General features: G+C 37.6%; 1 protein-coding gene across 2 annotated transcripts in view; it reads left to right on the forward strand.

Moving 5' to 3' along the window:
* Window positions 1-26,848, forward strand: part of LOC132306363 (structural maintenance of chromosomes protein 3) — a 46,553-nt gene that overhangs the window by 11,208 nt on the left and 8,497 nt on the right. For both annotated transcript variants that reach the window (XM_059803728.1, XM_059803729.1), the window contains exons 11-24: window positions 747-992; window positions 1,096-1,217; window positions 1,803-1,947; window positions 6,299-6,471; window positions 6,555-6,654; window positions 17,212-17,348; window positions 17,538-17,739; window positions 22,109-22,196; window positions 22,288-22,437; window positions 22,778-22,929; window positions 23,020-23,211; window positions 23,307-23,490; window positions 23,586-23,656; window positions 23,737-23,888. In XM_059803728.1, the coding sequence (XP_059659711.1) occupies window positions 747-992; window positions 1,096-1,217; window positions 1,803-1,947; window positions 6,299-6,471; window positions 6,555-6,654; window positions 17,212-17,348; window positions 17,538-17,739; window positions 22,109-22,196; window positions 22,288-22,437; window positions 22,778-22,929; window positions 23,020-23,211; window positions 23,307-23,490; window positions 23,586-23,656; window positions 23,737-23,888 (2,114 nt within the window). The remainder of the gene's footprint in view (window positions 1-746; window positions 993-1,095; window positions 1,218-1,802; window positions 1,948-6,298; window positions 6,472-6,554; window positions 6,655-17,211; window positions 17,349-17,537; window positions 17,740-22,108; window positions 22,197-22,287; window positions 22,438-22,777; window positions 22,930-23,019; window positions 23,212-23,306; window positions 23,491-23,585; window positions 23,657-23,736; window positions 23,889-26,848) is intronic.

The raw sequence follows: 26,848 nt of genomic DNA on the forward strand, positions 1-26,848 counted from the left end.
CCTCAAGTGTTACGTCAGCATGTCTTACTTGTTATCAAATTGTGAAGGTTCAAGTCCTCCTTAACACGGGGATCAATCAACTGTTTCTATATATTTATGATCTAGAGCATGATTTTTTTTTTTTTTTTCCCAAACCCAGTGCACGAGACTCCCGCTATTGCGGATTTGGGATGGGTCAGATATACACAGCCTAACCTCCGCATGCGGAGAGGCTGTTTCCGTGTTTCGAACTCGTGACTTCCATGTCACAATGGAGCAACCTTACTGGTGTGCCGAGGCTCACCCTCAATCTTGAGCATGAAATTGATCGGAAATATGTGGTTGGCCAAGCAATACATTCTCAAAGTATGACTTCTATTGTTGCTTAGGCCAAGTAGTTGTACAACGTCTTCTAAATTAAATGGAATAATTGCTGATGCAATAAAATATGCTAGTATGTGTTCACTACCACCTTAGAAATAGCTGAATTGCAAATTATAATTGCTGAAGAAGGAAGTAATGGTGAATTACAGTCATGTAGTTGACCTTAAATGGTTGGGCAAAAGGATCTGTTTAGTTCAGTGTATCCTTTGCAATCAAAAACTAGTTTCTTCCGATCTGCTTTGTCATGTGTTTTTCTAAGGACTTGTTCTAAAGATACTATGTTATGCATGCATGTGTTGAGACTCTAAATCACTAACCTTTTTATTCATTATATATTATGTTAATGGATTAATGTCTATATGTAAATATTGTTCATTTTCCAGGTAGAAGATGCGCGAAACAAAGTTTCTGAAACGTCAACTAAGATGTATAACAGTGTCTTGGATGCCCATGAAAAGTCCAAGGAGTTAGACAAGACATTTAAGGATGTGACAAGAGAAGTTCAAAGTTTAAACAAAGAGAAAGAAGCAATAGAGAAGCGGAAAACAGAAGCTATTAAGAAGCGCACACAACTTGAGCTTGATGACAAAGACCTTCAAGAGAAGATTTCTGGAAATAACAGAGCCAAGGTACTGTTTTAATAAATGCCACTATATTAAACCCTTTCTAAGGAATCCATATGGGTGCTGAAAGGACAGTTCCATGTGTTACTTTCACACTTTCATCCTTTAGGTGGACACAGTGAAGCAGCTTGAGAGCCTACAGAAAGAAATTCAGAACTCCACTGAAGAGCTAAATAAAATTAGACCTTTGTACAACAATCAAGTTAGAGAAGAGGAGGAGATAACAAGAGGGTATGTCTATAAAATTTTGCTAGTGTATGAATCTTTCTCCACATGCACTTGTATAATGTATCACAGGTTGCTTAACGTGCTAGTAGGTCTTCTGTTTTTTTTCTTTCTTTTCCCCCTCCGACTTTGCAGATTGCCTATATAGTACTATCTTCCTTTAGTGTCTTCTAAAATTCTTATGAATTTGGTTCCAAAACTGAAAAAAAGAAATTCAGTGAGCGAATCCCAATGATTTGTAGAATGGTTTCTTGAGCTGATTTGTATCTTAATGTTTCTTTTGAGGGCTTCCCTGGATGCACCTCAGCTCCAGCAGTTAATCTCCTGCCCACTCAAATTTACAAGATGTGTTTGGATAATTTATTCAGTGCATTATAATTTCTACCATCCAAAAGTATACAAAGTCAGTTGTAATGGTAGTAAAAGAATATTCCTGTTTATTTTCTTTCTGTAGTCTATCTCATACTCCTTCTCTCTTCAATAGAATTCTATCACAGTGGTATTCAATTTCTAAAATCTCCCTCCCTCATACAAGCTTCTCCTTGGGTGCTAATAATTTATTTGTTAACATCTGTGTTCTGTGATGCATAGAATAATGGATCGTGAGAAGCAGCTTAGTATTCTTTATCAGAAACAAGGTCGTGCCACTCAGTTTGCTAATAAAGCTGCTCGTGACAAATGGCTAAAAAAGGAAATTGCCGAATATAAAAGAGTTCTAGATTCAAATGAAGAGCAGGTAATGTTTATGTAGATTTCTATTTAGATTCCATAACCTTTTTATTAGATGGATGTATAAAAAAGAAATGAGGCAATTCATGAGTTTTGGGATGCGTCAGTTGTTTTTTGAAGTTTATTTTAGGATTAACTTGCTGCTGCTATAATTTTATTTATGTTTTGTTAGTGTCAAAGAGTTGGGGTCACTTCGCTAATTTTTAGATTTGCTGGAATTTGGTTGTGTTAATAATGGCTCTTGGAAGCTTTCTTTGGATGGAAGAGGCAATATCTCTCAAAAGGGGGGCGTTTTATCTCTTATGAAGAGTACCCTTCGAATCTTCCAACTTATTTTATGTCCCTTTTTCCAATGCCTATGTTAGTTGTCCGGAGGCTAGAGAAGATTCAGAGAAGTTTTTGTGGTGGTATGGGTGGTGAGTTCAACTACTACTTGGTGAATTGAGGGAAACTGTGTATCCCTATTCAAACAAGGGGGTTTGGGATTAAGAGGTAGGATTTGTTCAACCTAGCTTTGTTGGGCAAATGGCTTTGGAGATGTTTTTCTGGGGGGTCGGGGAAGAGGTCTAGATTGTGGTGGAGGGTCATTGTTCGTTGGAGTTGGGAGGGTGGTTGTCTAGGTAGGTGAGTTCTCCCTTGGGCATGCGGGTTTGGAAGCATATCCAGAGTGGTTGGGATGGATGAGTTTTTCAAACGCATTCGTTTCAGGATCAAGAGTGGGAGACATGTCAGATTTTGGGCGGACCTTTGGTGCGAGGACGTTGTTATGGCTTGCAGGTTTCCTTGGCTTTTCAAGATTGCAACGGACAAATATGCGTTGGTTGTTGAGTGTTATCTGCTTGATAATAGGACGATGACTTGAGACATGCGATTTCGGAGAGAGTTCCAGAAGTGGGAGCTTGAGGAGGTAGTAGAGTTGGTGCTGGAGGGGAAGGGGATGGATGATATGGTTTGGATGGGTTCCTCGAGATGGATTTTTGAATTTCGATCTTTCTACTAGAGCCTTTTGGGGATTTCGGGTCCCACCTTTCCTTGGAAAGCCTTCTGGAGATGGAAAGCCCCTCTGAAGGTGGCTTTTTTTGCTTGCTTCGGTGCCCTCGGGAGGATTGCCACCTTCGACAATTTTAGGAGGCGACAAATGGTGGTGAACTGGTGTTGCTTGTGCAAGAAGGCGGAGTAATCGTTGAATCATCTTCTTCTTCATTTCCCAGTGGCAAGGGATGTTTGGTCTGTGTTCTTGGTTGTGCTTGGTATGCGTTGGGTGTCTCCCAAATCCACGGTGGACATGGTCGAGGCTTTGAGAGGGTGTATAGTGAATAGTTGTGCTAGATGCCCTTTTGTTTATGGTGGGGTTTCTGGCATGAGAATAATAGGAGATCCTTTGATGGAGAGGAGACTCTTATTTGATCTCTCAAGTACATCATTTGAGTTCTATATTCTTTTGGGTAAATGGGCGGAATTATAAATCTGCGGGGGACTCTGTGGATTTTCTTGCTTTTGTAATAAGATGCTCACTCGTCTTTTAATATAACCTTACCACATGTCATCTAGACAAACTCGAGAAGCATCCCTTCACGGGAGGCATATCTCATCAGTGTGGTTATTGTGCATTCTACACAAAACAGGCACTTGCCCATTCATTTGGCATCCATCATCATCTGACTTGCACGCATAAACAAATTTTTTAAAAAACCTTTTTTCATATTCATAGCATGTTCCATTTGTTTCTTAAAAGTCTCAATTTCACACTTTTCCATATTTTTAATCTCATATGCATATACCATACTTGATCTGAGTTATTTCTCTCTTTCAAAATCAAGTTTTCCATATGAGATTATAACCTTTGCAAAAATGGTTTCTTTTCATAATGTGTTTCTAGTCAATATAGAATATGTTCTTTTCTCACATTTATGATTCTTTAACCTTGCAAAATTTGTTCTTTTCAGTCTGAGAATCAATCACTTGTAATGATTGTTCCTCTAATGATTTATTCGTTTATGGATTCGAACATGATAAACATGATGATCACACCTTTATCATAAATCAATATATAACGTACAAAAATATTATGCTCTTTAGTGTATTTCTATATGAAATTTAAAAGAATGATGTTTATGATTTTAAACTAACAATAGATCACGTTTTCCATCTTATATCAATATAAAACATACAAATTTTTTTTTTACCAACAGGCCTGTGGTCTAGCGGTACAATGCTCCTAGTTCCCAAAGGGAGGTCAGGGGTTCGAACCTCAGTGGAGGCAGTGTGTGTGAGTCCTAACTAGGAAAAAAAAAAATACAAATTTTTATTTTTGAGAAGTAAAAATATATTAGAAAAACGTTTAAAAGGGGAACGTGTCCCTAATACAAGAAAAAAAAAAGGTCTAAGGATCAATGGAATCCAAGAGATCAAAGAAATCATCAATCGAGGAGCATGCGCTTCCTCTTACATAAGAGAACAGAGAACGAAGAATATGAATTTTTGAAGTAGCTAAAGACGATTCTTTTCCTTCAAAGGATCTGTTATTCCTCTCACGCCACAAGCACCACCACACACAATGTGGAACAATCTTCCAATAATCCTGAGCTTGTTCTTTGACAGGACACCTTTTCCAAGTGTTAATCAATTGAGAGGAGTGCTTAGGCATTACCCAAAAAACGCCAAACATGCTAAAAATAAAACTCCAAACATGCTAAAAATATAAAACATACAAATTTGACAAGCTTTTTAACGAGAATCATACTTTTCATGGACGAATGATATTTATTTGTCATAAACACAATATAAGCATCCTTTATCATTGATAGCTTATGAATAACATGCTTAAGCATATGCACACAGTGGTTAGACCACCTACCTCATATCAAGTTCTAGAACAAAAAGAAAGGAAAACTCCTTTTCTTCTCTTATCTGTGTGTGTGTGCGCGCGCACTCGTGTGGTGGAAAATTGCTCTCAGTTTGTGTATTGTGGCCGGCCACTCCATAATCTTGTCTCATTTGCTTGCTTTATCTTGGACATCTTTCCTACTTCAATTTGTATTCCTTGTTTCTTTATTTAAAACTTCAATCCTAGTTTTTCATAACCAGTTAAGACTCTATTTCCTTTTATCCTATTCAGACAGTTTTCTCTCTCTCTATTATCCAGTTAGAATTGGACTCTCCATGGAAATCTCCTATTTTGTTGAACTTTCTGTCTTTGTTTCCTATATTATCGAAGCTTTATCTAAATCTAAGAGAGAATCTGAAGTCCAAATCTGAAGTCCAGTCCTAAAATCCATGCCCAATCCAAAAATCGTAAAAGTAGCCTACGTTCAAGAGTGGGCTAACCACTCTCTCCCCCATCTTTTCATTGTGTTTTTATCATTTTACCCTTCTTAATTAATAACTCCTCAAATTACTTAATAATTCTCTCCTCATACAATTCATGCTTTTAAAAATTTTCATTTAAGCTTCTAAATGTGCTAATTAGATGGTCCAACCAAGAAAACTTTGGATTAATATATTAGGAAATGAAGATTTCTCCTAGAACTGAGAATCTTATTTATTTCCCTAGTTTGAGAATAACAACAACAACAACAACATGCCTTATTCCCAAGTACTTGGTGTGGGCTACATAAATCCTATGTTTCCGTTCCACTCTGTCTATTGTCATAGCTTCAGTCAAACCATATGCTATCATATCCTTCTGTACTAGCTCTATCCATGTTAACTTTTGTGTTCCTTTTCCCCTAGTACCCCCTTCGTCCCATATTAGTTGTCCCTTTTGGGGAGTAGAACTTTGTAAGGGGACATGCAATTAATGCCTTGTCACCTTTTTAAATTACCAAGTTATCCTTTCAAGTTTGAATATGTATAATCAAGTTGGAAAATTTTAAAACTTCAAGGGTATTTATGAAAAGATGCATTTATCTTACTTGGACTTTTTAACTAGGGCAAGTATTTTGGGACAACCCAAAAAGGAAAGATGGTTAATTAAATTGGGACTGAGGGAGTATTACTCTCAATGTGGAATATGTCAGTCTTCCTAACTGTGCATTTAAAGGTCTTCTTTGCACATGTCCCAAATGTGGTCGTCTCTAATTCTATCATTTCTAGTCTTACTGCAAATATATCTCAACATTCGCATTTCCGCTGCACTCACTTTATGCATATGTTGTTTTCTAGTTTGAGAATCTAATGCAAAATTTCACACCGACCAAATTTATGCCAATCCTTGACCTTATTAAATTATCAAAGAACTTGTACTGTTATAATCCTTACTGTTATTATTTTATGAAAGGAGAGGTCATGAAAATAGTCTATTGTTTATGCACGTAACTCCTACATAATAGTTGTTTCTTTATGTTTATTTGTTTCAGGAGGGAAAACTGAAGAATGAAATCCATCAGCTTAACAATGAGCTGAAAGATAAGGATGCCCACATTGAGCATCGCAAGGCTGAAATAGCTGCATTGGAATCCCTTATGCCACGGTATCGTGAAGGGTTCAATCAGTACAAGTCACAGAGAGACGAGTTGCAGAATGAGAGGAAGTATGATTTTTGTTTCAAATTTTATTAAACTTAAATAAGAGTATGTATTTGTTTAATATAGTTGCACATGTTTATGTTCTTAGGTCCTTGTGGGGGAAAGAAAGTGAGCTTTCTGGTGAAATCGATCGGCTAAAAGCAGAAGTTGTGAAGGCAGAGAAGAGCCTAGATCATGCAACTCCTGGTGTAAGTATTTAATTTCTTGTTGAATCTTCTAAATGCAATACATCATTTTCGAGGTGTAGGGGAACCTCATAGATTGCGTTGCTGATTGACATGTCATCAGTAGGTGAACTGCACTGATGCCTTGCTGAGCTAGGGATTCTTCCAATATACGTAATGTAACATCAATGATAGGTGCTTCATGATACTAAAAATTATTTTTGTGCAACATGAGGAAAAAAAAAAATGGTCCACCACTCTAAGGAAGTAGCCAAGGGAAAATTGAAGTTGTTTGTAAGCATAAAGTTTACAACTAGAAAGTATCTTTAGAGAAAATCATATTTTTTACTGTCCTAACAAAAAGGGGAGGACTTGCCATTATTGGCAAGAGAGGATGTGCAGTTTTTTGATAAGTAAGATTGCATTAAAGGTGCTCAAGAGGGGAGCACTCCCAAGAAAAAACATAAAAAGCGAGCAACGGTCAACTATAACATCACACTATCCACGAAATTTACAAAATTCTCCACATATACAATTTTGCCATTTACCTAAAAGAATAAAGAACTTAGAATGACCTATATGAGAGACCAAATAGGAGTCTCCTCTCCTTTGAAGGGTCTTCTATTTCTCTCGCGCCACAAGCCTCACCATAATCAAAGGGGAGTGGCCCTCCAAGTGTCTCGGGCTCGACTATCCAGTGTACACCCTTTGTAAGAGTTGATCATGTCTACTGTAGATTCAGGAGACATCCAATGCATAATCAATATAGTTTGAGTTTATATCAGATTTTAAACAGTTCTTCAGGCTTTTCCCAGATTTCCCTTTAGAAATCTAGGCTCCAATGGCGATTGGAGTATTTCCTAGTCTTCCTTACTGTAGTAAGAAGACTTGTGTTTATTTATGTTTGCTTCACTAATGCTGTGATCGGTAGGAAGGAAAGAAGAGGGGTGGAAGGAAAATAGGAAGGAAGGAACAAATTTCCTTCATTCGGTAGAGATGATACAAGGAAAGAAAGGATAATAGGAAGGATGAGTCATCCTTCCTCCTTCACAAATTTTCATCTGCCCAAATATGGGCGGAAGAGAGGAGAGAAGACAAGTGAGCCTATTATAGAAGTTTTAAATTACTACATCACGCTTCATAAATATTTAATAAATCCCATAAATAAAGTAAGGGCTGGGTTTAATGATAACAACTTAAAAATTTATCTTTCCTTTGATCCTATAGATCAAATTAAATTGTCAGTTTTTTCCATTCTTTTCCATCCAACCGAACACATAGAGGGAAACACTAAATCTCTTTCCTAGGGATGTCTCAGTCATCCTTTCTTCTCTCCCATCCATTCAATTTTTTTTCCTTCCTACCGAACGGAGCATAACCCTCAGAATTCGTTTGGAAAACTCATCACTACCCTTCCGGATAGGCTTCCAAACCCCAGTAGGAGACTTCACCTCCCTAGAAATCCACCCACCAACTCCTTCCCCAGGCTGCATAATATAACTCTCCTCCACAATCCAGATCTCTCTCTCCCAAATCTCCATAGCCATTTGCCCAACAAACCTTCTTGAACAAATCCAACATCCTAATACCCAACCCCCCATTTGTATGGAAGCACACTCCTCCCCACAATTCACCATCTGGTATTTGAACTCATCCCCCATACCACCCCACAAGAAGTTCCTCTGCAGCTTCAGCCTCCTGCCAACAACCATATACATCTGAAAAAGGGACATAAAGTTAGTCAGAAAAATTGGAAGGTTACTCTTGGTGAGAGTTATAGGCCCCTCTTTCGATAGCTATTTTTTCTTCAAGCCAACAAGCTTTCTCTCAAAGCACTCAACAACTAGTACCAAATGAACATTTCCAAGTTCTCCATTGCCAATGCTTTTTGGCAAGTTCATTTCAAAATTAACCTCCTAGTGATTGGCCACAAAAGAGGTAAATAATCACGTTAACATGGCAAAACATGCCGAGGAAGAGCAAAAATGACGAAACACACACCAAGTAAATGTGATGTTTCCATTGAAAGAAATAGAGAATGAGAGTGGGTCTGATAATAACGATGAGAAGCCCAGGAAGGACACTTTTGCCAATTACAGTGATTTATTCCTAGTTATGGTGTTGAATTCTTTTTTGAGAAGTAATAATTCATAAAAGGCGCTCAAAAGGGAAGCGCCTAGTTATGGTGTTGACTTAATGATTCCTTACTAGATTTCTCTGGACTATTCTTGAATTTTGGATTGTATTAAAATTTTAATATTTGAAATCCTACATGCTGCTATGTAGAAACGTTTTGCACCTCGTTATATTTGTCTGATGGTTGTTTTCCTCACTTTTTTTTTTTTTTTTTTGATAAGTAAGATTGTATATAAAGAAGCGTTCAAAAGGGAAATGCATCCCTCAAAAGCTACACAAGACCAAATAGGGCTTCTAATCTCTCAAAGAGTCAATAAAGTCCACTATCTCATCAAAGGATTTACAATATCTCCCAAGAACCCAACAAAAAATGGAGCTAATAATGGAGAATTTCAGCACATCACCAATAGAAGTCTCCTTCCCTTCAAAGTATCTCCTATTTCGTTCAAGCCATAAACACCACCAGATGCAGAAAGGCGTGATCCTCCAGAAATCACGAACATGAGCCCCCACTAAATAGCCTCTCCAGGCCTCAATGAAGCATTGAAGCCTCTAGCAGATCTTGGCATAACCCACTGAACTCTAAACAAACCAAACATCAAAGCCCAACAATCCCGAGCCACTGGGCAATTCTTGCACATACAACAACAGTTGACCACAACTTTTCTCCTCCTCTTAAGGTTATCCTGGGCCAAAATCTTTCCCAACACAGATGTCCAAACAAAGAAAGCCACCTTGTGGGGGGCCTTAGAATGCCAAATAGTCTTCCACAGGAATGCATCTCCTCGAGAAATCGTAAGACATTTAAAGAATGAGCGAACCTCAAAATGATCCCTAGAAGAGGGGACCCATACCATATAATTAGGGACTCCACTAACAATCTCTTGATGATGCAGCAGCTCCAGAAAACCAACTACTTCCTCAATTTCCCAATCTTGAAAATGCCTCAAAAGACGAACATCCCAGGATCCCTTAGTTGTTAAAGGCTCAAGGCGCACCAAAGCGCCAAGGTCCCCTGGAGCCTGAGGCGCAAGGCGAGGCGCGTGCCCGAGTGAAGTGAGACGCAAGTTGAGAAAAAATTAAAAGTGACATCTAATAAAGAGGCAATAGTAAACATAAAGATGCAAAATCATGTAAACCAAAAACTTGAGTTTAATTATCAACATACTAACATAAAAATGCAAAAGGGAACTACGTTAAATAGTAACAAACATACTAATATAAAAATGCAAAAGTCAACTAATTAAATAAAACCAAAACAAACATAGAAATGTTCACTACTTCCTAAACTCCTAAGAAGACAACGCCAAAGGATCTAAACATCATCATCATCATCAATAAACATATCACAATCTTGATCATCACTTAAAATGTGTGTGTGGGTTTATGTTTTTTGCAATTGGTCATGCACAGAAGGCCTAACCTTCAACTACAGCCTACAGGGAAAAAGGCAAGTACAGAGATTTCAGAAGAAAAAAAAAACATGCTAATAGTGCTGTGATTTCGGAAAAACAAAATAATCAGAACAGAGATTTCTTCTTCTCTCTTCTGGACTCGACTGTGAAAACTGAGAAGGAGAAGAGTAGGAGCCAAAAAAAAAAAAAAAAAGACACAGATTTCAGAAAAGGAAGGAGTAGAAACAGATTTTTGGAAAAAAAAGAAGTTCAGACTTCAGAGAAACAGATTTGTTAAAAAAGAAAAACAGAGCTTCCAATTCCAGACTTCCAGCTGAAGAAGAAGAAGAGTAACACCAACGGATTTCAGAAAAATAAGAGGTGCAGAGAAACAGATTTAAAAAAAAAAAAAGGGAGTTCAGTCGAAGACTGAGAGCAGCCAGAAAGAACCGCAACCAAAAAAAAAAAAAAAAAAGATTTTCCAAAAAAGAAAAAGAATAGTAATAAGAAAAAAAAACAAAATAACCATAGATTTCAGAAAAAAGGAGAAGAAGATAAGAGAAACAAACCAAAAAAATGAAGCGCAACTGCGCAACTTAAGAAAAAAAGATTTCAGCAATTCAGTCGATGAAGAAGAAGAAGATAGAGAAAAGAAGAGAGAAGAAAAGAAGAGAGAAGATGAAGAGAGCTTACCCGATACCTTCAATTCGAGCAGATGAGATTATGAGAGCGAGCCCTAGTCTTCTTTCTCTTTTCATTCACTCTCTTTCTCTTTCTAATTCACTTTCCTTTTTGTTTTTATTTATTTTCCTTTTTGTTTTGGGTCAAGTTGGTCAAAAGTTGACTTCTACAGCCTGTATTAACTCTTATAAGGTATATAAACCTTTTTCCTTTTATAACCTGCAAGTTAAAAGACATTTAAAAAGAAACTTTAATCAGGCGCGCCTGCCTTGCGCCTCGAGATCCTCGCCTGTACATTAAAGGTGCACGCCTCATCAAAGGGCTTCTCCTGGCTTTACTACAGGCGCAATTACCACGCTTGTATGCGCCTTGCGCCTCGGGGGCGCCTTTGACAACTATGGATCTACCACTATCAAGACGATAGCAGTCACTCACCAAGGCATGTCTGTCCGTGGCAATCCTAAAGAATCTGGGATAGGAGAGAGCAAGAATCGTTCCCCACACCAAACATCCTCCCAAAAACGAATTCTACTACCATTTTTGACTTGGAACCTGATATGATTAGAAAATTCATCCAATCCCATTCTGATAAATTTCCACACCCCAACTCCACCAGGACATCTCACCTCCAGCGAACACCAGCCACCTCTGTCCTCCCCGAATCTACTCACAATCACCCTACTCCACAGTCTATGCCTCTCTCTACCAAACCTCCATAACCACTTTTCCCCAGAAGGGCCTTATTAAAGGGCATCAGTTTTCTGATACCCAACCCACCATTCCTAAATGGACGACACACTTGCTCCCAATTCCCTTCCCCCAAAAGAAAGTTCTGCTATAATCTCTCTATCCTCTCAGAAACAGAAGGAATCTGAAAGAGAGAGATGAATTAAATAGGAAGGCTCGACAAAGTGCTTTTCATCAAGGTCACTCTTCCACCTTTCGACAGATATTGTTTCTTTCAGCCTGCCAACCTTCTCTCTAACCTCTACACCATTGGACCCCAAAAACCCATTCTCCTCAACGGTGTCTTGAGAGGAAGCCCCAAGTAAGAGACAGGGAAAGAGCCAATGCAATAGCCTAAGGTATTAGCAAGAACGGAAATATCATGAACCTCCCCAATTGGAACCAAAACACTTTTTCCCACGGTAATCTTCAATCCAGAAACAATTTGAAATCATATCAAAACTCATCTCAAATATCTCATTTGAGAAACATCCGCAGCACAAAAAACCAAAGTATCATCAGCAACCATCAAATGAGAAATCTCCAATTGACAAAGAGCGTCTTTCCCTGCCTGAAACCCACATCCACCGCCCTCCTCAGCATTTTGTTAATTGCCTCCATCACAATAAGGAACTAAAAAGAAGAGAGCGGATCTCCCTGCCTGAAACCCCTTGAATTGCAAAAAAAATGCGATGCAAAACACAATCCAACTTCTCTATCTCTCACCGAAACCCATCCTTTCCAATAGATAAAGAAGAAAGCTCCAAGAAACACGATCATAGGCCTTTTAAATGTCCAGCTTGCATAGCACCCCCGAAACCCCACTACACAACCTAGAGTCCACTCATTCTCTAGCAATAAGAACTGAATCAAGAATTTGGCAACCTCCAACAAAAGAGTTTTGAGAATCCGATATAACCCCATCGAGCACCTCCCTCAATCTTAAAGCAAGAACTTTAGCTATAAATTTGTAAATGCACCCCAACAAACTAATAGGTCTAAAGTCCCTAACATCCGACGCTCCCCCCTTCTTAGGAATAAGGGCAATGAATGTGGTTTTCAAACTCCTCTCAAAGCGACCCTGAGAGTGAAAGGCATGAAATGTACCCATCACCTCTCCCTTAAGCACCTCCCAACTCTCCAATAGGAATCTCATGGAAAAACCATCAGAACCCCATTGCAGCTCTTTAGCACCATAAGCACTTCCTCTTCGGTAAAAGGCCTTTCAAGCCCAACATTCTCATCAACAGAAATCGAGTCAAAATGAAGCCCCCCCAAGCGAAGGTCTCCAACTAGAAGTCTCAGTGAACAACTTCTGATAAAAAGATGCAATTTCACTACACACTTCCTCATCCTTGCATAACAACACTCCACCCACCCAAATCCTCCTGATATGATTTCCCCTTCTACGGGCATTAGCAAGTCTATGAAAGAACCTCGTGTTACAGTCTGCCTCCTTTAACCATAGAGCTCAAGATTTCTGTCTCCACGAAATCTCCTCAAGCACTGCAATCTCAGCAATCTCTGTTTGACAAACCGCCCTCCTTTTTCTCAAAGCCTCCCCAGTATCACTCACCCCCTCTATACAATCAATATTAGCAATCTCTGTAAACGCTCGATTCTTTCTCCATTCCAAGGTCCCAAACTCTTCCTTATTCCACCTTTTAATGTCTTCCTTCAATTGACGCAATTTACCTGGAAGGATGAAGCTTGGGGTGCCAATCATGTCATAACTGTCCCACCAAGAACGAACCCTCTCCATAAAACCCTCTGCTCGAAGCAACATATTCTCAAATCTAAAAGGAGAGCTTCTTTCTGGAGACCCCCACAATCAAGAACCAAAGGAATATGATCCGAAGTGGTCTAGCCAACATTGCCTACACCAAATATGGAAACTTCTCTTCCCAATCACCGGACACAAGGAATCTATCCAACCGAGAAAGCATAGGAGAAACTGTGTCACTGGACTAAGTGAACATTGCTCCATCTAATGGTAAGTCAATCAACTAAGAATCGTCAATAAAGTCCGAAAACTGTTCCATAGCCAAAGTCCACCTCCCCCCTATCGACCTCTGAGTCGGGGATCTAATAACGTTAAAGTCCCCTCCAATGCACCACGGAAGAGGTCGTCTCCTTCGGATCGCCCGAAGCTCCTCCCACAACAACCGCACCTCATCTTCATTAGGACCATAAACACCTGAAAAGATCCAACGAAATCCATCCTCCTCCAAAGAAACCATACAAGACACTGAGAATCTTCCAATCCACACATCAAGCTTTGACACCAATCTTTTATCCCACATCACCAAAATGCCCCTAAGGACTCCATAGCATCAAGCGCCACCCAATCCACAACCCCCCCAACCAAAAAAAAAAAAAGACTTCGAACCACCTTATTTAAAATCGACCTAAATTTTGTTTCCTGCAAACACACCACATGAACACCCCACTTACGAACCGCCAATTTCACCACCTTCCTTTTCTCCGGGTCATTGAGACCATGGTCATTCCATGAAATAATGCGTAACTTCACGAGCACACCAATGTTCTCCTTCCCCATCCTCATTCCTCTAACCCTCTCCCTTGAACCCCCACTATTCCCTTCATAGTTGACATACGATATTGTTATCCAAGTATTGACTCTAGAGAGAGAGAGAGAAGGAGGGGGGTGGGCGAGTCTATGACAAACAATGGCCAATTTTCAGTTTTGCAAATTTTACTAAAATCCTTCTAACAATTATGCAATTATCAATATATAGACATAAGCAATTAATAGCATAAATGTAAAGGAGATAAGGGAAGAGAGATTTGCAAACATTCACACGGCGATTTTAGCGAGGTTTGGAAACTCCTACTCCTCGGCTCAAGACCCTTCTTGAGACTTCCCAATCCACTAGTGCACCTCTTTACGGGTGGAGAGCAAACCTTTACATGAAGCAACTCCTTGCTTCACCTTGCTAACAAAACAACCTTCCCTTAGTCATCCTTTGGGTCACACCAACCCGGTGGGTCAAACCAACCCCTTACAATAGATTGTAAAAATACAAGAAGTATAAGAAATCTCTCAAAGATAGAAGTACAATTTTTTGCTCACAACTAGAGTATTGATGAATATAAGTGAAGCTCAAACTCTGAATCAAATGAATAAGAGAAGATGATATAAGTGAAGAACAAAAGTTCTAATGAACTCAATAAGATCTCTCAAGTATAGAATAGAGCAAAAAGCTCTATGAAGATTCAAATTAGAGCAAAAGCCCTTTGAATCCCTAGTTAAATCTCTCAAGGTTTGTATATGAGTGAATAAGAGAGATGAAGAGAAGATTTGAGAACAAAAGCTCTCTAATGCAATATGATGTCTCTCAAATGGCGTGGCTTTATTTCTCAAAGTTCAGCCTATATTTATAGTGAGAGAAGGTCAATATAGTTGGTAGAGGTGAGGTATGTAATGACATCTGCAGAGAGGTGAGGTATGACAACATCTGCAACGATTGCCACATTCTGGGTATTTTCACCAGTCAGCTGATAGATAAAAAATCTGTCATGACAGTTCTGTTTTTAGTTTAGGCTATCTGCCAGACTTTTAGCATACCTTATTTTCATTGAAAATATTTAAGTAAATGTTTATACGTCCATTTACTTTAGGTTTATAATGTAAATAAGGAAGTACCTCCCATTTGGATTCAATAAAAAATATAAGAAAATTGAAATCCAACTAAAAATGTAAAAATTCAGTTTTAGTACAAATTTGGATTTCTGATACTTTTGGTAAAATGAATCCTTATGTAGACCAATGTAAACTTGGTCATAAATTCTGATAAAATCAGTTTAGGCTATTTGAAGTATAAGGAGTTATTATCAGGAAAAATTATTTTGAAATAGTCATTATTTCAAAAATCTATTTTTCACATTTAGCCACTTTTCATTCTTAGCCAAAAACACAGTTTTTCATGATGCGCATTATGGGGTCCTAATGTCCGTTACTAACTTATGGTAATGAAGGCTTCTTATACCTTAATCGTTGACCAATATGAATCATGTGATTGATGTGCATGGTCTTAACATTTTTAGCACAAGTGATGAGTTCTTTCAAAGCTTATGCAAACTTGAACTAACTCATTCTTTAGCAAAGACTTCATATGTCAATATATGAATGAAGTGCATAGTTTATTGCTAATAGATATAGAAGCATATGAATGATGAATGATATGCATGGTCCTATATAGATGAGCTTCAAATGGATTCATAAATTCTTTGACAATAAATCCTAAACACTCACCAACCTATCTACCCCTTTCTTCATACTTTGTCCATGATCGTGTAGGCTTTGAGGTAGTCTAGTTTTCTTCCTTTGTATCATTTGTTTTCCATAGATGTGATCTTGAGTAGGACTACTTGGAATGATCTTTGTGATCTTCATTGAGGATCTTCTTTGAATGTAAATCATCTATAACACTCAATGTAGACATTCGTGCTTAAACACCATCAATGGTTTGTAATCATCAAAACATTTTGATTGTCCTTAGATTAACCCTATGGTCAACAGATAGTAAACTCCTTACCTCCCTCTCCCCTTTCCTAGATGGAGTCCTTTAAACTCCTTACCTCCCTCTCCCCTTTCCTAGATGGAGTCCTTCTCTCCCCCCCCCCCCCAAAAAAAAAAAAAAAAAACAACATGCTGGTTCATATCAATATCATTCCTTCAGCCTGAACAGGATCACCATCAAAAGTTACTCCAAGAAGGTTGCCTACAGCCCCGACTTCATCCTTATTCCACACTTCCCTACAATCGACTTCTGTCCCCCCTTCCCCTCCCACAACATCAACACATTCATTTTTCCTTTCTTAACTTCTTGACCTTTAATTGCTGATTTATTTATTATTATTTTCTTGTTTGGTATTTCTGATACCAACTCTTGTTGGATCCCGATGATTCTGAAACTCAACCTCAACCCTATCCTTTCCAACAAGGAAGCTCTCCATTCTTGCCCCTGATTGAGGGTGTTTTTAATATGGCCATCATTCGCTGTTCTGAAAATTTGCTTCCAATCCACCATTGTCACAGATTGTAAAAGCCATCATAAACTTGATGTTCACTGTTCCCTAATTGCAAATTACCTTTACAATTCGCAAAATAAGGCAATGTAGTCCTACGAGAACGTAAAAAGAAAAATCTAATAGGACTTAAACCCCACCCAACCAAAAAAAAATAAAAAATCTAGCAGCATTCCTTGAAATTAGAGTTGTAGATTCTGGAATATATTTGTTCTTTGTGATCATAAGTTACAGCTTATAATTTGCTAAAAACCAAATAAAAAAAAAAAACCCAATGAAAGAAAATAGATGGACTGTCAAATCATGGATTTATCCTTGTCCCAAACTTTGTCCAATTTTTCTCTCTTCAAATGTAAATCCAAATAATGCCCCCTTTTTTTTTTTAGGACGTGATAATAATCTTTATGTATTGTTGGATGTAGATAAAACTACTTATTTTTAATACTTCAATAATAGTATTTTTGTTTTCATTTTATCTTAAAAAGCTAATTAGTGGTTGATTTTTTAATCTTGTTCATTTGATTTTCTAAGATTATTGCATCTTTTATGTTGATTATTCTGGTTTCCTTTTATTCTCTTGAAATTTTTTCAGGATATTAGGAGAGGACTAAATTCTGTTAGGAGGATATGCCGAGAATATGAGATTCCTGGAGTGTTTGGTCCAATTTTTGAGTTGCTCGACTGTGATGAAAAATTCTTCACTGCAGTTGAAGTTACTGCTGGAAACAGGTAAGTACAGTGCCTTCTACTGTCTTTACAAAAAAAGAACATAATCTTGTGTATGTTCCACCTATGCGGAGTGCTGGGAGGGTCTTGCCTACAACAGACCAGCTGGCTTAGCTGGTGAACTTTGTTCTTTGTTCATTTTGTGTTTACTGTTTCTGATAGTATTCTATGACTATTGTTCTCTTTGTACAGCTTATTTCACGTGGTGGTGGAAACGGATGAAATATCTACCCAAATAATTAGACATCTTAATGCTTTGAAAGGTGGGCGAGTTACGTTTATACCCTTGAACAGGGTGAAGGCCCCACAGGTTACTTATCCACAGAGTTCAGATGTGATACCTCTTTTAAAGAAACTGAGATTCTCTCGTGATTATGCACCGGCATTTTCCCAGGTGAGCTATGAGTCAATCTTGTTCTCTGTTGAAATATTTTACAGCGTTGATCAAATACTTTTCTTGTACAATGTTTCATTATCACATTCAAGGTTTCTTGATCCACCAAACAACCATGTCAAGTAAACGAGTTTATTGTATAATTGTACACAAAACACTCTTATTAAGTTCCTTTTTTTACATTCTTCAAAATGAGTGAAGTGCCTAAGTTGAATACTCTATGCTATGCAAAAACATTCATATACTCTTTAGAAATAAAAGAATGTTAGATGATATGAATATTTAGTTGTCTCTTGTCTACTTGGGTTTGGAAATTTGATAAATCCAAAGCTTAGACACATATTCATACTTCATACACGTAATCCAGTCCATGTCACATTGCTTTGTATGATTTCTTGACTTCTAGTTTTGATAAGCTTAAACTTCCCCTTTAAATTTTCAAGGATGATGAATGTAGAAAAACTGTTGATGTGATAATTTAGATGCATCAATTTGTATTAATAATTCCTTTTGAAAATAAACAGTAAGAAGAAGAAAATGTTTTCCTGATTTATTCTCATATATTACTGAATTTGGCATAAATTGCATGTTATAATATTCTAAGATGATTTAACAAGAAATAGATTTAAGTGTTCTTAATAATATGTGTTCTATTGCAATTTATTTATTTTGCTGTGTTTAAGATTAATATAACCATAGTTATTAAAGGCTCAAGGTGCATTAAGGTGCCATGGTCTCTTGGAGCCTAAGCACAATGCACAATGTAAGGTGCGAGCCTAACCAAAGTAAGGCATTAAGATCCATGTATAATAAAAATGGTGCTATTAGCTTGGTGTGTATTATGTACATGCTTATAGCCAAAATCCTAGCAGCAAGGTTGAAGGAAGTGCTTGACAGGTTGATTTCAGAGTCCTAATATGCTTCTGTGATTGGTTGCCGGATTCTGGATTCTGTCTTGGCTGCTAGCTAGTGTGTAGATGCTAGATTCAGTGGTGGAGAGCCGGGGGTGGTGTGTAAGCTTGACATAGAGAAATCTTTTGACCACGTGAACTGGGACTTCTTGATCTATGTCATGAGAGGGTATGTTTCTAAGTGTTGGTTAATGGGGTTTCTGCTGTTTTCTTCGGTAGCTTGAGAGGGTTGAGGCATGGGGATCTCTTATCTCCCTTCCTTTTCATCATTGTGATGGAGGCTTTCAGTAGGCTGATGAGGTGAGCGGGTGAGTTACGGTGGGGAGGGAACCATCTAGCCAGATGGAGATCTCTCATATGCTTTTTGTGGCTGACACCATTGTGTTTTGTGATGCTGATGTCAGTCTATTGAGGTACCTGAGAGAGATCCTGGTGTGCTTTCAGTCGGTATCAAGGCTGAAGATCAACCTTGGGAAGAGAGATTGTTTCGGTGGGAGCGGTGGAGGTTGATTATTTGGCCAGAATTATGGGTTGCTGTGTGGGGACCTTTCCTTTGGTATATTTGGGCTTGCCGTTGGGTGTTTGGGCGAGGAGAGCTTCTTGGATCCAGTCGTGTAGCGGTTTTAGAGGCGACTGGCTTGCTGGAAGAAGCAGTACTTATCGAAAGTGGGGTGTCTGACTCTGCCAAAGAGCACCCTTTCGAGACTCATTACTTATTTTATGTTGATCTTTCCAATCTCGGCTTCTGTAGTGAGAAGGATAAAGATTTTGCAGAAGAATTCTTATGGGGTGACCTGGGTGATGAGTTCAAATACCACCTTGTGGGGTAGGATCAGATTTGTAAACCTATTCAGGTGGGAGGCTTGGGAGTGAGGAGATTGGACTTGTTCAACAAATCTTTGTTGGGCAAGTGGTTGTTGAGGTTTGGGGTGGAGAGACACAAGCTATGGAGGAGGGTCATTTGCCATAAACATGGCGAGTCTAGAGGTGGTTGGTGCTCTCTGTTGCTCGTCTCGGTGGGAGTTGGCTTGTGGAAGGGCATGCAGAAGGGTTGGGATGAATTCTCCAAGCATGTTTGCTTCAGGTTGAAGGATGGTCACCTTGTCAGTTTTTAGGAAGATCCTTGATGCGGAGAAAGGCAGCTTGTGATCTTTCTGAGACTGGCTGGTATTGCGGTTAATAGGTAGCTGATGGTTGCTCATTGCTATCAATTATGTAACTTTAGTATATCGTATTATAAATCATAAATTAATTAAAGTTTTATAATTTTGATACACAATAGATATAAAAATGAAAATTTATATTTATATTAACAGTGTCTACGCCGTGTTCGCATCCTACTTTTTTAGAATTTGATGTGTTGGTTTATCTGTGTACCATGTTCATGCTTCTTAGGGTGCAACAATAACAACCAAAAATCATGTAGATTTGAAACATCTCCGTATTATTTTATCTGAAAAAATTAGAATCATGCATTAGGCAAAAATTATATTAGTAGTTGTTAACTACCATCTACTCTAAAAGCTTAAGCTGTTAGAGAGGGGGTAATTTAAATATGTAAATCCTTTAACACGCCCCCTCACATGTGGCCTTCTTTTGGTCCAACACGTGTTTTTCAAATTTTTAATTAGGGTGACGGTGAGGTTTGAACTCGAGACCGTTGGCTCTGATACTAAGTTAACTACCATCTACTCTAAAAGCTTAAGCTGTTAGAGAGGGTGTAACTTAAATATATAAATTCTTCAATAGTAGTCAACCCCAAGCTCATGAATTTCGTCAAATATGCTATAAAATTAAATAATATAATCCATTTAATAAAACTATGATGTGTCTACACTATGTTGTAAATTCATGGTCGTTTTTTTCCAAAAAAAAAAAAAAAACAATGACATCGACGTAGAGGCCGATGAAGATGTCACCTTTGCTCAATGCTCAGTTATTTGTTTCAAGTTATTAGCAAGAACAATCACAACATATTTACAGAAACTAAGTAATATTGGTCACAAAGATGTCAAATTTCAAAATTGGAAAACCCAAAATGTGAAATACCAGGGGACCCAATTCAAAGGCGGGAAATCCACTATGTAGAAGAAAGAATACTGCCTTTCCTTACTATTCAGATCCTAACTATGGACTCGGGTATGGGTGTTTGGTACACGTATGTAACCACATGTCGGACGTGTCAAAATCCAAACAAAAGGACACATGGACACTGTTAAAAATTCAATTTTTTTTTTGGATAAGTAACACGGTTAAATATTCATTTTATTTAATAGATTTTTTTATTCTTTGGAGTAAAGTAATGTTTTTGTGTAATATAGTGACTAGAATAGACATTTCACTATTTGAATTACTAATATAATAAAATGAAATTATTAGATATATATTTTTTAGCTGCGTATCCAACCAAAAGTGTCAGACATATATCCCATGCCCTGTCCAAATAATGTCTCAGACAGGGGTACTTCACCTAGTTTGGAAGAGTCCATGTAAAATAGGATCAGAATATGCAGTTCTTTCATTGATTAGCCAATTCTCATTGTTGGAGTAATCATATCAGAGAAATCTGAGTGGACGGCTGTTTGTGGAGTGTGGAGGAGGATTTCAGTTGGGAAATTGTATAGTTCTATCAACACTCGTACACAGAGAGCTCTAGTTGGATTCCCTGGCTAGTTGGTGGAGAGTTTGACTTGATTTCAGTGTATTATAGGGACCACCTGAAGAGATCATTCACTGAAATGAAGTGGTTCTTGCATTGAAGAGTGGTGATGGGGATAAGGCACCTTTTCTATGGCATTCCTCCAACAGAATTGAGAGGTGGTCAGGAAAGAGGTGGTGGATGCAGCCAACTTTTTTCACATGTATGGTAGCTTTGAGAGATGTTTTAATGCTACCTTCTATTGCTCTCATCTCTAAGAAGGGGGAGGCTATTGATACCAAGGACTTTAGGTCTATTAGTTTAGTGGGTAGTATATACAAACTAATGACTAAAGTCCTCGCTTTGAGGTTGAGGGAAGCGATGGATGGAGTAATCTTGGAAGCTTAGAATGCGTTTGTTAGAGGGAGACAAATCTTGGACTCTGTTCTGTTAGGGTGAGTACCTGTGCTCAAAAGTGAGCTGGTGCTTAACTCACAGTTTAGGACAAAATTGATCTTTTCTGTTAGGAAATTCATCCCAAATTTTCATAAATCATTTTAAAGCAAAAATACTTTCCAAATAATCCTTTTATGTAAATTAAAACAATTAGAACCAATTTTAGAATGTTGTTATTTGTTTTAGGATTTGCAAAGCCTATAAATGTTGCTGACATAATATTTTCAAAGTATTTTGTTGTATTGCCTTTTGTTTAATTATTTTGTTCTCATTTTCTTTTCATTTCCTTGTTCTTCTTGTTGTTCTGTCTCTGTTTCTGTCTAATCATTCCCAGTGATTTCATTGTTGATTGCTCATCTTGTAGGTTTTTGCTAGAACAGTAATTTGCCGAGATCTGGATGTGGCTACAAGGGTTGCTCGCACTGATGGTTTGGACTGCATTACTCTGGAAGGTTGCTATAGGATACCAAGACTATGCTATTTGTCATTTGACCTTTTTAGTTTGCATTTTGCTTCAACAACTTCTTCCTTTCCCTGTTACAGGTGATCAAGTGAGCAAGAAAGGTGGCATGACTGGTGGATTTTATGACTATAGGCGCTCGAAACTGAAGTTCATGAATATAATTAGACAAAATACGAAGTCTATTAACATGAAGGAAGATGAACTGGAGAAAGTTAGATCTAAGCTCCAAGATATCCTTTTTAGTCTTTGTTATCTAGCTATAATAGCATTCACTGTTTTAGGACCTTTTTATTATTATTTATTTTATCATTATTATTTTTATATTAGTTTATTTGATATTTACATGCACATGATGGTTTCATGCTCAGGAATTTAATGCAAACTTTTTTTTATTTGTTTATTGTTGTAGCCTTTAGATTTGCCATGAAAGTTGTTATAGATTGCAACCATTGCTTATGAAACAGAAACTTACACCTGTTCTTGTGTGGTCCCATGTCTATTGTTGTGCGAATCCTGGCTTTCAAGCTCCCATCACAAATTTTCCAATTGTTATAACTTAATTTTTCCCACATATAGACCAGAAAATTACAGAACTCGTTGCTGAGCAGCAGAAAAATGATGCCAAGCAGGCTCATGATAGATCAGAATTTGAACAGCTTAAGCTGGACATTGCTAATGCTAACAAGCAAAAAGAATCCATTTCTAAAGCTCTTGAGAAGAAGGTATTTTAACTGTAAATACTTCTTGTGCATTATCACGTGTGATTTTTACTGTTTTATTATAACCGCGTCAATACCATTACATGTTTGTAGGAAAAATTGCTTGCAAATGTACTGACTCAAATTGACCAACTTAGAGCTAATATGAATATGAAACGAGATGAAATGGGCACAGAACTTGTTGATCACTTAACACCAGAGGAGAAAGAGTTGCTGTCGCGACTAAACCCTGAAATAACTGATCTGAAAGAGATGCTTATTACTTGCAGGACAAATCGCATAGAGGTTTGTTAATGAACCATGGCCGAGATCTTGTAAAGTTCAAATATTTGATTGTAAGCTAACAGGTATTCTCATTCATGTACATGCTTAACTGATAGGCTGAAACAAGAAAATCGGAACTCGAGACTAATCTGTCAACTAATCTTGTAAGGAGGAAGCAAGAGTTGGAGGCAGTAAAATTGTCTGCAGAGACTGACACGTTAGTCGTTGAAGCTGAAACAAAGAAGCAGGAACTAAGAGATGCGGTATTACTTGTTGAAGATGTGACACAGCAGCTTAAAAGTGAGAACATTGGACTACTTCATCTAAATATTCTGTCTCAATGTTCTAATTTGTGTTATTGTGATTTGACTTTCGATTGAATTTTTCATGGACAGGTGTTTCTGGAACTATTGATGAGCGAACAAAGCAGCTTAGGAAGATCAAAGATGAAAAAAATAAGTTAAAGGTGGTCCTTTTTTATGGTTGAATTTCTGGTTGTCAATAGTGTTTTGTTGCTAGTGCTTAGATGATCTTTTGCAAATGCAGACATTGGAAGAGAATTATCAGAGGACCCTTCAGGATGAAGCAAAGGAACTGGAACAACTTTTAAGTAAAAGAAATATTCTTCTTGCTAAACAAGAAGAATACTCGAAGAAAATCAGGGAATTGGGACCATTATCATCAGATGCTTTTGAAACGTATGACTCTTCTCTGAATTGAGTATATTCTTCATTACTAACATGGTAGCATTTGTCCTATCATTTCTTTGCCCTATAAAATATTTTTGTACTTAGGGACATGTCTGCTTATTTCATTTCTAATTTTAATATTTTAGTAACTATATATTTCATATTTTTGATATATCTTCTCAATGGTTAGGTTTGATGAACACTGCTTATTCTTTTGCAAAAATATGTTATCAAAATTGCAATGTATGATGGACTGTTGATGGTAACAATGCTGATTTTGTTAGTCAAATTCAAAAGCATCATATTTTTGTACTTGATTGAGTTTGGAACGCCGCTCGTTTCACAAGATATATTATCAAGGGAGAAGATAAGTATAGGTGTGTAGAGAATAGTAAGACAGAAACTGTTGTAGGATGAGTGCAATTAACACACTGTAAATGCTCTTATATATGTTTGATGGAACGCATCCTAGCTATAGCAAAAGTGACTGTAGATAGCTAAAGTGGCACTTTTAGGGATGACTAGGATTAGTTCCTTCTGCTTTTTCCTTTTTTTCCCCCCTACTCTCTCTTGCTGATTAGCAGGTTGGTAAAAATTTGGACTTTTAGGGTTTGTATAGGTGTGAGCGGTAGGGTTTTGGGGTTCTAGTCAAGGAAGGGCAATGAACATTATCCATTAGCAGTAGTAAGGTCTTTATTTTTTTGTGTTATTTTTCAAGCTCTTTGTTTTTTATGACTAATAATAATAATAATAAGATTTGATTTAATATTTATATCCTCTAACACTCTCCCGCACGTGTGGCCTTCTCTTGGTCCAACACATGTTTTCAATTCTAATTATCAGGATGACCAGCATGTTAACAACAATCAACTCTAAAAGCTTAAGTAGTTAGAGAGAGTGTATTTTCAATCTTTATATCCTCTTTAACATTTTTGAATTTTGAAGGCTAATAAAATGGATGAAATAAAGGAAAGGGAGAAAGCAGTTGTAATAGTTTGGCATCACATCTAGATTTCATCAAGCATCACATCTAGGATAATAAGCATCGTGCAAGTAAGAGAGGCTTAACAGTTACTGAAAGAGTGCTGAGTGGAGAGTGTGTGTGTATATCGTATATATGCTGCTGGGCATATCCTATTCCAATTAGAACAATGATTTTAAAGTTTGAAACTTTAAGACTTTTGACCACGCAGCCTATCACTTCTACTAAATACCATGTATAAAAACCTAAATAACATAATGTGATGCACAAGTAGGTCCATGTTCAACCATTGAACGTAGTGTTTTGAAATCTAGAAATTACTAGAACACATGACCACCCCACCACCAAAGAGAAGAAAAAAGATACATAAAATAAAATATGACAATAACTTAATCATTCGGCCCCATCTTGAATGCAAACTGACAATCCTGCAATATGCATTCTTCAAATTTGCTCTTTCTATAACCCGTTATGTATTGCATCATTCTCCTCCGGTTGTGAAAAACTTGATATTGAGTTTTCAGATGTTGGGTCTTCTCATTTTGTCTTAGAGCGTCTTTGGTGAGCATTGTCTTTGATTAAGTTCGGTTTTGTCTTTGTTTTGGTTTCCTTTCTTTTTCTACTTGTGTAACCTCTAGGGTGTGGCAGAAAAATGTTTCATAAGTTCTCTTTTTCTTCTAGGTCAATAAGAGGTGTATTTGCGCTTGATAGTGCACCTCCTAAGCTTCATGTAAATCATTTCTACTCTTTTTTATTTATTATTATTATTATTATTATTATTTTTTTTTTCTAGGATTGATAAAACTCAACTTACCTACTAGAAAGGAAAACATGAAATAGTACATATTACCCTTTCCATTTTGAAACATGGTCGTACAACCTTATAACCAAATAAATGCTTGTGTAAGTCACTAGAAATAACTTCACACCATCTAGAATCAGTATGGCAAATTGGCAACCATGAAAGCAGTAAGTTTTGCTTTTTCATTGTAATAGAAGTGTTACCATCTTACATAATTGAGGATGCTCTATCTGGGAAACTTCAGTTACTCAAGAATTGATTAAGAAGCCGTAATCATATTGCTTTCCCATCATAAACAAGCTTTTTTGAGCCTTATTTTAAAAATCAAATAATCCCCCCATTGCTCATTCTCTTTCTTGGGTGCTATAGTAATAAACTTATAGTAGAAAGGATAAGTATCCAGCTCATCTAATATAAAACTTTCAGTAAATATCATCATCAAATATGACCGCCTTGTCCGAATAATGAGACTTCTTAAGAATACATGTTTAAAGTCCTTACTAAATTGACTCTCTGTTGAATTGTTTAATACAACTGTAAGGTTGCATCATTTTTTTTTGATAAGTAAAATGTATTAAAAAGCGTTCAAAAGGGGAATGTGTCCCAAGCTATACAAAGTCAAAACGGAACCTATGAACTCAAAGAGCCCATGAAGTCTACGATATCCTCAAGAGAAGAGTAATCTCTCCCCCGACCCCAACAAAAAAGAGTACAACTAATAGAAGATTTCAGCACCCCAATGGAGGACTCCTTCTCATCAAAAGCTCTTCTATTCCGCTCTTTCCAAAGGCTCCACCAAATGCAAAAAGGGGTCACCCTCCAGAAAACTGTCGCCTGAGCCTCCACCCATTGGCCCCTCCAAAAATCCAACAACTCCCGAGAGGTCCAAGGCATGACCCCAATGAATACCAAACAAGCTAAAAATGAGACTCCAACAGTCATGAGCCACAGGACAATGCAACAGAAGATGATCCACTGACTCCCCATTAATTTTGCAAAGACAACACCGATTAACAATGATATGCCTTCGCTTCCTTAAGTTGTCCAAAGTCAAAATCTTACTCCAAACTGCAGTCCACACAAAAAAGGCCACCCTAAGAGGCGCCTTAGACATCCACACCGTCTTCCATGGGAAGGTGGTACCATGAAAACTAGAGAGGCACACAAAAAAGGACCCCATCCCCT

Source organism: Cornus florida, unplaced genomic scaffold, assembly GCF_030987335.1.
Source record: "Cornus florida cultivar Cherokee Brave unplaced genomic scaffold, ASM3098733v1 CherokeeBrave_3.0.0_Hap2_Chr05, whole genome shotgun sequence".
NCBI classification, from domain to species: domain Eukaryota; kingdom Viridiplantae; phylum Streptophyta; class Magnoliopsida; order Cornales; family Cornaceae; genus Cornus; species Cornus florida.